We start from the raw sequence: 15,355 nt of genomic DNA on the forward strand, positions 1-15,355 counted from the left end.
CTGACTGACTGACTGACTGACTGACTGACTGACTGACTGACTGACTGACTGACTGACTGACTGACTGACTGACTGACTGACTGACTGACTGACTGACTGACTGACTGACTGACTGACTGACTGACTGACTGACTGACTGACTGACTGACTGACTGACTGACTGACTGACTGACTGACTGACTGACTGACTGACTGACTGACTGACTGACTGACTGACTGACTGACTGACTGACTGACTGACTGACTGACTGACTGACTGACTGACTGACTGACTGACTGACTGACTGACTGACTGACTGACTGACTGACTGACTGACTGACTGACTGACTGACTGACTGACTGACTGACTGACTGACTGACTGACTGACTGACTGACTGACTGACTGACTGACTGACTGACTGACTGCCTGACTGCCTGACTGCCTGACTGCCTGACTGCCTGACTGCCTGACTGCCTGACTGCCTGACTGCCTGACTGCCTGACTGCCTGACTGCCTGACTGCCTGACTGCCTGGCTGCCTGACTGCCTGACTGCCTGACTGCCTGACTGCCTGACTGCCTGACTGCCTGACTGCCTGACTGCCTGACTGCCTGACTGCCTGACTGCCTGACTGCCTGACTGCCTGACTGCCTGACTGCCTGACTGCCTGACTGCCTGACTGCCTGACTGCCTGACTGCCTGACTGCCTGACTGCCTGACTGCCTGACTGCCTGACTGCCTGACTGCCTGACTGCCTGACTGCCTGACTGCCTGACTGCCTGACTGCCTGACTGCCTGACTGCCTGACTGCCTGACTGCCTGACTGCCTGACTGCCTGACTGCCTGACTGCCTGACTGCCTGACTGCCTGACTGCCTGACTGCCTGACTGCCTGACTGCCTGACTGCCTGACTGCCTGACTGCCTGACTGCCTGACTGCCTGACTGACTGACTGACTGACTGACTGACTGACTGACTGACTGACTTGATTGAGAGACAATCAGCCTATGAACAATCTCAGTCTCAAATTTAATTAATAAATTTTGCTTGATAGTTAATGGCATGTTTTCTCCCCCTCCTCCGTTCACAGCTTCCGAAAGCAATGAAAATCTGTAGGTCTCTATCTACATCTAAGCTCCCTGCTGTTGTAAACACACAAACTCACCGGCCGGTTTGTGCACCTGGCAGGGCAGCGTCACCATTTCCCCCTGCTCCGTCTCGATGGTTTGGTTCTTGGTGAGCAGCTGCGTAGCCGATCCACCTCCTCCGCCAGGGTGGCCGATCTCGTTCTCCCCGTTTTCCCGGCTCGGTTCATCCTCATCGTCGTACTCGTAGTCCTCCTCGTCCGGTTGACTTTCCAGACTTCCGGCCCCGCCCCCGACCCTTCGCTCCTTCGATATGCTACCGTTGGCCGGCTGGCAGGAAGCTGCAAGAAAACAGAAGAAAAAAACCGTTAATGAAATTGTTGGAGCAATTTGATATTTACGCTCGTCTGGGAGGTATTTGGAATGGGATCCCTAGGGACGTGAACTGAGCACGCTGTTGTTTATATCAACGATTTAAAAAAATGAATTAGTAGATATTATTAAGATTGTTTTTTTCTTCATGGAAATTTTCCTTCCAATTTTTCTGTTCAACTCGATCCACCCTTACATCATTTAAAACATGACTCGGGAACGTTGCTCGGAGAGATTCGCATAATCTTTTGCAAACCGTAACGCGTCACGGGTGTGTGTTTGGCGGGCTGATGTCTGGCTGGACTTCGCCGAAAATAATATTTATCTCCTGGTTTGATCCAAGACAGGCCAGCCTGAGCCAGGCTTATGGCAGTCATTCATACACAACACGCCAATGATGTTTTTGCGCTGAGGTTGTTTTGCGTTTCTCTATCTTCCGATCTACACTAATTAATCTTTCGTGGATTAATGTTTGAAGTTTTTTTTTTCTTTTACTTCCTCTCTTCCAACAGATGGCTGACTCAGCCATGTGTTTAAGATTTATTTCTTTTTATTCGAAACTCAAAAATTCCAAATAGAACAATTTCTACCTTCAACATTTTCATGAATAAAGTTTCGACTTATTTTATTAACCTTTTGCAGTAACACTACTGAAAAAAAATTGACTAACTCTGGAAATAAACATTGAAAAAACCAGCATTTTGACCATTGAAGGGATACAGAATAACCGTAGGGAAAACAATATGCAAGAAATTGAGTCATACATACATTTACCCATTAAAATATAAACACATTTGCCGGACCAAAATCAATGAATGGGATGATATGTCGAGGGGCTGCGGGTGGTCATAAATTTTCCAACCCTGGCCACGCTGGCCACGCGATTCGATGACGCATTGTTACGGTTTTTTTTTTCGTTGGTACACCGTCATCTCCCCACTAAGCAGTCAAAAATGAGGGAAAGTTAGATGTAAAATTGAGTTGCTGAAATATTTAGATCAATATATACAGTCGGTTAAAAGTTGTCCATACAGCACTGCTTTTTACATCACGATTATCAGAAAAGGTACTTACAGTCGTTCATAAATTATCTTAGATGTAGGATAATGAGTCCACAGAATAACGTCAAAAAATTTCCCGTATACTTGTTTTTATTCTGGATTAATTTATTGAGAAAAAATATCTTATGTATGTATGTATGTATGTATGTAGCTGAACCCACCAGTGGCTGATAGGTCTTTCGACCCGAGGCGGTACGGGAAGTCTCGATCGCACATTCAAATATTGTTCATGCTTAACTCACAAACAATAATTGCAGCACAACCAAGGGGTCCGTTACCACTGGCTTGGGACAGGTTTGACTCATCTTACTTACTTCAAACTGTTCGAAACAAATAAAGAATCCTGGAAAGGTACCTTAGTACCCTACACATGATTCTAAATTTGCCGAGATACTCCGGCTGGCTTGAACCCACAATCCATTGTATATTAGTTTTCGGATCGTTCGATGCCCCCACCAATTCCCCACTAATAGAGTTAAGCTATTTTGATTTTTGAAATATGTATAATAAAAAAAAGTTGCACATTTTTAACATCTTACCTCATACCATTTTAAAAGGATACTAGAACTTTTTCGATGAAAGGTTACTTATCTTTCTCCTTAAATGGCTTCGTGAATTCATCAGCTTTTCAACTGGATCGCCTATTCTACCAATAAAATCCATTTGAATTTTGGTCATTTCTTCAATCAAATGTACTGATGAACATTAAAGAATATAATGAAGATAAACACTGCCGTTTTCTTGTTATCTATATACTAAAAATGCAGTAAGGAGAATTAAAATTTAAAAAATCATGAGAGTTATTTTATTATAAATCTCAAACGTTTCGGATAAATTGAAATGAAGAGTAGAAAATTGAACCATAATTTTAACAGTTTGGCTACCCTCACGACCAATAACTCGGTGAATAATAAACTCAGTTTAAAATTACATATTCATTTTGAATTTTGGAAAATTAATAAATAAACAAATAAATAAATAAAAATGTTATTAAAAACTCAGTTCAATTTTCATTAAAGAAGTTTAAATAAGAGCAAGCTTTTGATCTGTTTTCATGAGTTTTATTTTATGACTATAGTTCTAATTTTTCATAAACTGATTCTTAGTATTTTTGTCTGTCAAACATCTGGATCACGTAAAATTTTAAGCTAAATTTTCGGCAAAAAAAAACCATAACAATCATTAGGCCAAGTTTTCCTATTTTTTAATAATTGAACATACGCTAACAAAATTCAGATTGTAATAGAATCAAAAAAGAAGTTTTAAGTTCATTTCAAGCTTAAATTCTAATGACTAATTACTGTCTGTTCCAGAAGCTTTTTATGCTTACATATTAAAAAAAAATATCCATCAAGTGTCTTAGAATGTGCACACCAATTTAAATGGGAGTTTAAAAAAAAAAATACAGAAATGCACACACACTTGATGACCTTCTCCTTGACTGACCAACGTACACTCTTAAAGTGAAAATCCGTGCCTGATGACTCGGAACAACCCTTAGACAGACATTGCTACGAACAGGATCATACACTTTTTATAAAAGAAATATTTTCTACTAGCTGCAATGATTTTTCCCGTTACATAACCTAATCAAAATGATTCATTGATAATCATCGTAATTGTTATCTAGCGTAATAATTAAACCTCAAACCTGAAAGGAAGAAGTTTCCACCATGTGCCTTTTCTTGGGATAATTTGCGTACGAGATTTCATTAAAGATTTGGATGTGGACATTCAACGAGGTGAAATATCTCACAACAAAAGCAAAATGAGGATGGTGAAAATAATCTTAAATATATATTTTTATAGGTCTTTCAATCTTCTCGTACAACTGGAAATAAATTAAATAAAAATCCACTTAGCTTATCGGTATACATGAGGTGCTTCTTCAAAATTGAATGCCCGTCTAGCTGGAAAATAGGCCAGGAAAGATCCGGGTGGCGTAGCACTGGTCCTTACGATTCACGAACTTTGAATAATCAAACCTATTCACATTTATATAACTAGTCTTCACATCACGGAACGCATTAAAACAAAATAAACTTAATTTTCAAACAAATTTAAATAAATCAGTTATTAAAATTAAACTTGGAAAAAAACTATAAATTTCCGACAGCAGAAAATTTTTCTGTCCGCACCCGTCCAAAGCTTGCTTCGTTCTCCTTTATTGAGAAAAAATATCTTATACATATTAAGTACAGGGTGACAAAAAAGTCCGGTCACACAGGAAAACCTCAATATCTTAAGAAATAAGAAGGAAATCTGAATCTGGCTTTCATAGCTTTATTCAGTAACTCATAAAGATACTTCACAGACGATACCTCGGAATCATACCACCTTTATCTGAACGAACCAGCTTCAGACGTCTCGGAAAGTCGCCGCAAGCGGCGCGCACCTGCTCCATCTGCATCTCATCCCAGATTTTCATGATAACTCGCTTGAATTGCACCAAATTTACTATTTTATAGTTGTTCAGCTTCGACATCATGTATCCCCACACGAAACAATCCAGTGGATTCAGATCCGGAGACGACGGAGGCCATTCATTCTTCGAAGTGAAATCGATCAAGTTTTTCTCACAAAACGCCTGAACAACCTTTGCGGTGAGGGATGCTGCGCCATCTGTCAGGAAGCAAGACTGACGTCTTGTTTTGGAACCGGGAAACGTTCAGCTTGTCCGCAGGAGCTTGCTGGAGGCTCACACTCCAAACTCGATTATTTTGGCGATTGACTGTTTGCTCCAAAACGGACTGCTTCTTGTCCGGAAAAAAGCTCTCGTCATCTGCGCGCCAAACCGAGCTTCGATAACAGCTGCCCTCTCTGCCATGGCTCACAACTCAATGTAAACAAACTGCACAGAAACGAAACTCTGCCACTTTGGGCAGCAAGGTTAGCCCTTTCATTTGACATATAGAAGGCACCAGAGAGATGCAACGTGTAGGCTACAGACGACCAAAAAAAAGTCTGACCGGACTTTTTTGTCACCCTGTAGAAGATATCTAAAGTTTGTTTTGATTAGGTCGTATGAGCCACTTGGTATGTTTCCAGAAAATCGATGTTGAAGTTTTGCATCACGGTTTCAATTCTAGTATTTTAAGTATCGTTCAGAATGATCTGCAAGTTGAATATGCGATACAAAACCACGTGAGCAATATGTTAATGCATTCGAAACAAGCAATAGTTTAGTTGTTCGAGAAAACATGCAGATACGACATTTTGCATTACATATTTGGCACTAACGTCGTTTTGCATCTTTGCTAATTTTTATACTTTAACTCGATTCCATTTGTAACTCACTCGATAATTTCCTGTTTCGAACTAAATTTAACACTAGCGGTAGTAGGAAGCAGCCGCAGTGATACTTTATGTGCCCGCTCAGAGATGCTTGTGAAATCGGGACTACGAGAAGTCCTCTAGGAAACATTCCTGAGCATTGTTTGTACATTGCTGGTTACTACCTGGTGATTCGATAACCATTCAAGGAGAGAGGAAAGTAACCATCAGCTTGAACTGAGTTTGGCTGCCCCTGTAGTGGAAAAATATGAAGTGAAAATTTGTTCAGCCCAAACGTAATGTTTATTTGACTTACCAGCAACAGAATGGAAACTATCAGTGCACTCAGATAGCTAAAATGGGTTTCGTTAGATATTCTTAAGTTTTCAGCTCTTTGCACCCGTACTTTTTGCAAAAATGCAAAACGACCGATAAACCATTTGCCAAACTGTTTATTTTACGTCCTTCTGCATACACGGCAATGCAGGGCAACGCAAAACGTCGTTAAAACCAAATTACACTCAAAAATTATAAAGGCATCATACGTCTTAAATTGTAATCATTATGCAGAAGTTATTTATTAAATTTATGAACCCAAATTTTTATCCAACATAAAATACATGTTTATCAATCGTTTGCACTCAATAACAAAATTTTGTTTATAATGGTTCATACGACCTAATCAAAACAAACTCTAGATATAAAATATTTTTATTCCTTTCTAATGGTGAGGTTGAGGAAAAACGACAACAAATCGACATATATCCTATATGTACAAGTACATTTCTTACTTTTCGTATTAGTTGGAAATCTCAGTAGAAACTACAATAAAAAATTAGTAAATTTCTTAGCCCCTATAATTATGCAATTTAAAAAAAAAATCTTGAAAAACTTTCACTAACAATAAAGTTTTTCATCGAAGAAAAGTGGTTTGTAATCATAAAACTGAACTGTGATTTTTTTTTCAGCGAAAAAAATCGGGTTGTGGATGAAATCATGAATTGTCAAATAATGTGATATAGCCAAAACCTGCTGCGGATTAGGATTAATGCGTCACGTGCATTATTCAACATTCAAGCACACTTCCAAAATAATTTTTCAAATCTAAAATGGCAATGGCATGTGTTATCACACCTAAGAAAACCCTCATGTAAATAAATCGTCTATTTTTAGTTTGTTCCAAACTGAGTATGAAAATTAAAATCCGTTTGCGAAAGGGTTGATTAAAGTTACCAATAAACGGTTTCATATAACCAAAAAAAAAAAACAAACGTGACTATTGACCTCGAGGGCTATTAGTTTAGTTAGCAGTTGGTATGCTTTTTGTTTAACTAGAAACTGCATTCCTGCTCCCCTGATGGACTGTAGTCAGTCAATCGTTGATACAAAGTTCATTCGGGTTTGGCAACTGACAGACGTGCTTAATTTTTTCCTCCCATTGAAGCCGGCACATCGCCATATGCATCAATTCATTCATCATATTCTCACCCTCCCAATGGGCCCAATGTCCATGCATGCAGGTATGTCGGATGTTTGAGGGAATGGTTCAGAAGTTCAGGTCAGAAGTCCATATAAATAATCAGTGTATTTGTCAATTTTTTGAGATAATGCATCGGATTGAGAGTCTCAATTTAAGATAAATATTCGCACACGTGGTTTCTGCAGGACGGCCAATTAGTTTTGATTCTGAATTTGGTGTTCAATGTCAGGACAAGGGGTCGTCCATATAATCGAATCAATGTTTTAGCTGATCGTAGATCATTGGTTTTCAACTTTGTTTTGATATTTAAGTGATCATGTAGGTATCAAATAGAGACGAAAATTATTACACAGTGGTTTTACATAATGGAAAAAAGAGCTTTGTATATAAATCTCCTAAAAATATTGAATCACTCTAACGGCCCCATAATTGAAACAATGACGGTCACCATTAATGGTCGGTACCAATCCGCTCTGAGCAGTGTTCTGACACCACCGCATCGCATCGTTTGAATTATTCCTCACGACTATGTTCCCTGGTGCCCTATTCAAAATTGAAAAAAAAAAACTCCCAGAAACGGGTGACGCTACAAGTGAGCAGCGTATGTTAACGGGAATCCGGCATGAATTTTGATGAAGCTGTTTCATATTTTTATTACTTACCTTACAACATTTTTGGATGGATTCTCCCCCAAATTTGACCGGTGCGAGCTGTCTGTGCAAACTTGGCACCGAAAGGGTGTAGAAAACACGGCTGAGCTGTCATTCTGGAATCCCTTATGTGCGGAGGTCATTCATCACCTGACCCTCCCGGTCAGTTTGGAGGCTTCTTCTTCAAGAACGACCAACCGAAGAGACTGACTGGTTTCGGTGAACGGAATATTGAAAAAAAAAAAAAACTACCAGTTGGGGCCACTATCTGATTAGACGATAACAATTAGCTTCCTTTCATTCCTCGAACGGAACGGATGGTCATCGATATGTAACCATCTACCCGGTGAGTAATACCGATCGGTTCAAAAGGTTAGCCATCAGTTGCAAGTGATAGTGAAATAGCTAAATCATGCCGAGTGATGGGGTTAGAAGGTCAAATCTCAACGTTTTATTCGTTTAAATAGTTGGGATGATGTCATAGTACCCTGAGATGAGATTTATTCTGAAACTTAGATGATCGTTGTCCGCCTAGATTATACAGTGACCAGCAAAACAAATCCAACCTCATGTGCAATCAATTCTGCCTTTTGCGTTTTGAGTGTAGCTAGTTTGTGTCTAAGGAAAATAGAAAAAATGATGCGGTTACCGTTACGATAAAAAAAGATTCGTTGGCTAAAGTCAATATCAATAATCTCCTAACGCGTCGAATGAGTCCAAATTCGATAACTCAGGATTACATTGACTTTCTGTATAAGAACCTGGAAGAATCCATGCTGAAAATGAGCCTTTTAACCGGATAACAACCTGAAGCAAAGGAAAAAACTGCATTCTTCAGCTCGACTCAGATAAAACCAATTATAGTAAGAGAATCCCAAAGCCCTCGTTTGAATCCTTTCGAAAATTTTGGCTGATTTAATACATTCTGTGTTTAAGTAGGCTTGAGAAGTTGAACCCTAAACATCGGTGGAATTATGTCAAAAGTATCCCGCATACGAAAAAACCATAACTTTGATAGTCAATGCGTTAACTAAACTGATCCAGAAACAGTGACTGCTCATGTAATCGTAGAAATTTGGTTAAACCCTGTTTGCCACATTTCTAAAGAACGATCAAAACGAAACATATACGTTCATTTAAAAAGAATGTGATGTTCATGTGAAAAGTAAAAACAAACTCAAACTGTTACCTAAAGCGAGCCCGCTCCATTCGGCCAAACTTATATTTTAGGATGCCATGTGGTTTTTTTTAAAAATAGTCAGTAATAACAATCAGTAATAAATGACTTGTGTTTTTCAAACACAACTTAGACAAAATCATATTAAACCTATATTTTATTTTAAGTTATATTTTTTCTTATGTTTTGTCTTATTAGGCGGTGGAATATGAAATTTATTTTTCCCAAAAAAATTTCAGTTGATTGAATTTCGTCATGTTCATCATTTATTTGTTTCCAAAGGCCGCATCCACGTCAATAACACTTTTTATTTTTACAGTTCAATCTCTATTATCCTTTTTTTCTTTCTTTAAAAAGTGTAAAACCAAGTGTTACACTTAAAAATATATTTTAACATGCGGTCTTAGTGTATAACAACTATCACATCTCTCATAGGAACGTAAATGTATTGTTAACAATAATCACAAAAACCAGTACATTAATTGTTCAATGCCAATCAAACAAACCAAACCTAACCATTATAAAAAGCAATCAAATTCAAAACAAATCAAATCAAATCATTTCTTACAACTGTATATAATAGTAAAATATTAATTTGATTCCTTTATTATTCAATAAGAAGAATCATGTAATTATATGCCATTGACATTCTATCAGTGTAAGAACTTTGGAGACAAGGAAAAGAGAAAATAAAGCGAACTTCTCTGCCTTTCTGAGGAATTTATGAACTTATTTCAGAAAAAAAGAGAGGAATGAATGAATCAAACTTCATGAGTAAAAGAGATCGCGAGATGGCATTCAGTCTATTAACCAATCTTAAAACGATCGGTCGGGTTAACGTGAATAGTGAAAAGTGTTAAAATGAAACTTAAAAAAAAGCAGAGGTCACGACAACAACTTTTCAATTAAATATTATTATTTCGAAAACTTGAAATTAGGATGTAATAATAAATACAGTTGGCATCACTGCTGAAATTTGTCAAAGGGGCGAAAACTAAAATGGCGTCATATTTTTCTCGCGTTTGTTCAAACCAAGTTTATTAGATCACATCTCTGACTTTGTCAATAAGTAGGCGAGGAGAGCGCGGTGCGATTTAGTGAGTTTGTTTGTAAACATCGGAAAATTTGTTCGAACTTAAGGTTTTTTGATACACGAGGTTCTCCGACTTTCACAGTAAGTAGACGAGGAGTGAGCGGGGCTCTCATTGAGTTTGTTTAAAACATTAGATTATTTGCTCAGCATTTCTGTGGTTTATTGGTGAACAAACTTCATGCGTCCCGCATAGTTGCATAGCCTAAATAGCCAAAATAGCTGAATCGGGAATTCGATATTAGGTAACACCTCCTGTATATACACACCTTGTTCGAGCTGAGGGCTTTGTTGGTAAACAAACTCCACGAACTCCATAGTAGCCAAATCAAAATGGCGGAATCGGGAGTTTTTATATCGTTACAGCTACTATATATACACACTTTGGTTCGAACGGGTTCAAACTATTTGTGCGGAAATTTATCCGAACTCGCCGAAAACTGTTTCGCCAGCGGTTTTACTTCAACATCCACTCGATCAGTACTGATAAATCGCGCGCTGCTACCTTATCCAACTGACATACCAAGAAGCGGAACATCGAAGTCAGGAATGCAAGTCGAGTATGCAACTGGTTTTCAAGTAGTTAAGTGAGCTGTGTTGTTTTACAGGCTTTTTTTGATCACCTTTTAAAGCTTTTGCATTTAAAATCCATTGCAGTTGCAAAGTATTTCTCAACAAAAGCTAGTCTGTGGTGCAGAATATCGGAAGAAACCTGCAGCCTGCAGGATGTGGCATTTGCGGCAGGTGTCTGTATGACTAAGTAAAGAACTGAAAAGATTTCAGAACTATCACTGCAAATGTTCAGTTACAAGAGACTTTATCTCAACTGTTTGCAGAACAGTAACATAACTTAACGCCATAATCAACAGACCGTCGTTTTGGAATTCACAATTAGTGGAATGTTTTTTACGATGTCAGTTCTCGTTTTCTAAAAGTTTTTTCACGCTATTCCAAATAGTTTTATAACTATTATATAAATTGTTTGGTAACAGTATTTTTTATTCGGGATGCCAAAGTGTTGCCAGTTGGTCATCTAGACCATATTGATATTCATATTGATATTCATAGTCATATTGATTTTTTTTGTTTTGAAATAAATCATTCTTTATGTAACACTTTATCCACGATAAACTGAGTACATTGGTTGTTGCTGATCTGTTTTTAAATAAAACAAAAAAAATGTGAAATGATATCATGGTTTAAAAAGTACTTCTTGAAGCTATGATTAAAATTTTGGAATATTTAATACTATAATTTTTAGTATCGACATGTCTACACAAAAAGAAAATTGAAAACACACACAAAGTTGAGGCAATGTAGAAACATAGTTTTAACTTTTGGCTTAAGCGATAGTAATTATACAAATTTGATGATATTCAACACCTTATTCGTACATACTGAAAGTATGTGAGAGCATGTTTAGCTTTGCTCTCAATGCATGCAAACTGTTGCCAGCGGCATTATTTGCTGCTTCTTTCATTGAACAGGACTATCTGGTTTTTGGAAATCTGGTTGCACTGCTTATTGCAGAGAGAACAACAAGGATGTCTTCTCACTTGAATCCCGCGCGGGAGTACAAATTTTGCAAACATGGTTGATTTTTTTTTATATTTTTAAACCGACTTTAAGTAACCATTTTTACGAACGTTTACTTATTTGGTAGGAATTGCGATTCGCATTAACATTGTTAACGATTTAAGCTATCATTTCTATTGTGATTTTATGTTTGCTTAGAAAATATTTAACCACTATATACAAACAGTGAGCGAAAAAAGAAATTTCATTGTATTCAATAATTTATCCCAGAAACAAGATAAAAAATAGCGACGTACGGGGTGGAACTCATAATAACCTTCTTAACTAGTCTTGCCAGCCGGGCCACTTTACCAGTATACCTACTGTGTACTGGGGTCAGTTGGAGAACGAAGGTTAATATTCATAGTGCTTCTGTTACGGTCATTGAAGGATTGAATCCTTAAAAAAAAACACAACGCTTACTTCCTGACGCTTTGCTTATTTCTATTTTTCTTTGTCTTGTGATGGGTATAGAAGAAATTGGTTTTTTGCTACCAAATTTTTCTATTGCCTTGTGATGAGATATGGAGAAACGACAAAATGTTTAGTTGGTTTCTTTCAGGCTCATGCCATGTGATTGCGCTGACAGGACAATGCCAACCGGTCACAAAGCTTGTTATTGTCAATTTGGCAGGGCATCTTGTGCCAATTTGTTAACACACCAAAGATTACATGATTGGTGTATAAAGTCTGATCTTTGGATGTAGGTAAGCTCAAAAAGTCTTGATGAAGCATTAAGCCACATATTGGCTTTATTTTTCTAGCACTGATTATTTGAAGTTATTTGAGCAACTGCCATATGGCATTTTTATTGTCAGTAAACATGGTTTGGCGTAATTGAAATCTTCTCAAATTTACTTTAAATTGGAAGAACATGAACTGTGAACTGTGTTAAATTTTACGTTTATGGCATAATTATTTGAAGATTGGCAATAACATTTCCTTCTGGCTTATTAGTTTCGTTTAACGTCTTCTGGCGTTATGCAAGCTAACCACAAGAAGATTATGGATATTAAAAATAAAACCATGGCATTGTCTAAGCATATTTCAATAAATCCTCGAACTTGACAGATTCTTCGATGATGATGATGTCAGCGCCCACCATGAAAAGAATGCTCAGAATTTCAAAATCTTTCCTTGCTACGGCATCAACTATTTTTTGGAGGGCGGAGAGCGAACGGGCGCGACGCTGCGGTTTGAAGAAACAAAACAAAGCGTTTGTAATTTCGTCCCGTTTACTTGTTTGCGCTACTGTTGAAGTTTACATACAAACAACAACGACCGAAGAAAAGAATTGATCATCCATCAAAGTAATCCGAATGACGAGGAAGGCCCCCCTAAACGACTCCAAATAGTTGAAGGAATTTGCTTTGTTTTCCTGTTTCTGTCATCCGATCACTCGACGACGATGAGAGGGTGGAAAATTGAATTCACCGAATTTGGTTAGCGGGATCGAAGAGCGAGCGCCAACTTCGTGCATAAAAAGTAAATCCAAAATGCGCGCATGAATGTCAGATTTGGCGAGTCGAACATGTTAATCCGTTACCCTAGTGTGGCTTGCTTGCTGGAGACTTTCCGCGATGTGGGCCAACAAATGGTTCTTTCTTTCGATTAGTATTCGAAATGGGTTTTCGGTTCCGTTCGTGTAGCGCTTCTTTGGGCCGGTTTAGTCCGAAATCGGGCGACGATCGTTCAATAATTCATGGCGGCAGCACAAATTTCGGTGCCGATACATTTGACAAATTTCGGTACCGAAGAAAGGGTGTCACTTTTTCCAAAACAAAAAAAAAATGAAATCGATTCACATGATTTACTTTGGAGCGCTTATTGAAAAAAATGCCATCGACTTTTTTTTTTCAATGAATCCGCTCACTCATAACATAAAACATTTTATAGTGAAGTTTAAATACTTCTAATTACTGTTCTAAAAACAATTGCTGGTTCAGTCGAGAGGCTGATGAATTTGAGAAGCTGGTGAATTTCATTGCCACCTGGAGAGCAGTGGTTCCAATTCCAAAATGTATGTAGCTTTGTTATTAATTCTATAAAAAAAATTAAAATTAAAATCAATGGAAGAACCTAGATAGATTGACAGAGCAATCTGTCAATCGTTTTTTTTTCGTCGCGTAGAAGGTTTTAGCCACTGAAATAAACTTCCAAGTTCGTTTAAGAACTTTAATTTTGGGCTGATTAGCATTCTCTTCGGGTAACGACGAAAGCTGATTAAGCTTCTATGAACCATTTTTAAGGAATTTCTGGTTGCTTGAGAATGTATGCAAAGTTGCTTTACTAGGTAAGATATTTTTGCCCACAAAGTTTTATCGAATTTTGAGAGGGTCATACCAACTTCGTGTCAATTTGGCGTAAAATATGTCAAATGCCCTGCACCCAAAATATTCTGCACATAGCTACTACGTGAAAAATTACATAATATTTATCCATTTAGTTTTCACGTATCTTGTACGAATAAAATAAGTAAACGCTCCTCTAATAAGAATTTTTGCTTGGTGAACACTACGTGCAACTCACGTGAACTTTTAGTAAGTTCAATGCGATGTGATGATGAAAGCTACGTGAAATGTGTTAAGCATAGAAATGATATTTGAGTCTTTTCTATTATTTTTATTATTTTCAGTTTTGATTTTCGGTAATCAAAAAATTAAATTTAGTTGTAAATCAAATTTATTTTTACTATCGTCACTATCGTAACATCCGGGGCCGTTTGACTGCGTTTGATTTTTCAACAAGAATTTACTACTACAAGCTTGAGATAAATGCAAAAAAATAATTATTTTAATCCATCCACTTAGACTTTACGTGGAATTCGCGTGTGCGTTACACGGAAGTATAGTATCTACTACAAAGTGCACATAGTATCGATGTGCTGCATCAAAAGCTCAGTTTACGTGAAAAATACCGTGTATTTAATTTCTAAGTAATTTTGCGTGTAGAAGCGACAAATGATCTGATGTCCTTTAAATAAGTGGCAATATCTTGAAAAGTTTCCCATTTTCTTATCACGAATCAAAATCTAAAAATCTTAGATAGACGAGAAACCCATGCTTGAAGAAGGTTTTATGTATAAGACATCTTGTTGAAAATAATCCACTCAATAGTTTGAGAGGTATTTAGATGGAAGAAATAGAAGAAAATTGAAATAATCCCTTTTTTATGTTTCTTAAAATTGTAATAGAATAAGGCTGTTGTTCACTATAAAATGCTCAAAAAATTCACTTAGTTTAGAAGGCTTAATTCACTTAGCTGAGGTTAGGAGCTTTATGTTGGGCATATGGATGTTTTTTTTATTAAAGATCGCTGCAAAAAATGAATAAATAAAAAACATGATTTAAATGCGTATTCTTCAATCAATAACTGGCAAAACCCGTTCAGTACTTATGTGTGGCTGCTTAAGATAAAAAGCTCCAAAAGATTCTAAAAATTCAGAAGCTACCGATGAAAAAAATCATGCATTTGAACTACTTTAACGGATCTACGAATCAATCCTTCATAACTTGGTAATAAAGTCTTGATACGATACCGGATCACAACAGAACTGTTCATCGGATGAAAACAATATGTAATAAGTTCATATAATGGATTACGATTCGGATG

The 15,355-nt window shown here is 37.4% G+C and overlaps 1 protein-coding gene across 2 annotated transcripts in view; it reads right to left on the reverse strand.

Annotated features, from left to right (window-relative positions):
• LOC129744962 (neurotrimin-like) overlaps nt 1-15,355 on the reverse strand; it is a 300,416-nt gene that overhangs the window by 34,063 nt on the left and 250,998 nt on the right. For both annotated transcript variants that reach the window (XM_055737783.1, XM_055737784.1), the window contains exon 3: nt 1,146-1,406. In XM_055737783.1, the coding sequence (XP_055593758.1) occupies nt 1,146-1,406 (261 nt within the window). The remainder of the gene's footprint in view (nt 1-1,145; nt 1,407-15,355) is intronic.

Source organism: Uranotaenia lowii, chromosome 2, assembly GCF_029784155.1.
Source record: "Uranotaenia lowii strain MFRU-FL chromosome 2, ASM2978415v1, whole genome shotgun sequence".
Classification (NCBI taxonomy): Eukaryota; Metazoa; Arthropoda; class Insecta; order Diptera; family Culicidae; genus Uranotaenia; species Uranotaenia lowii.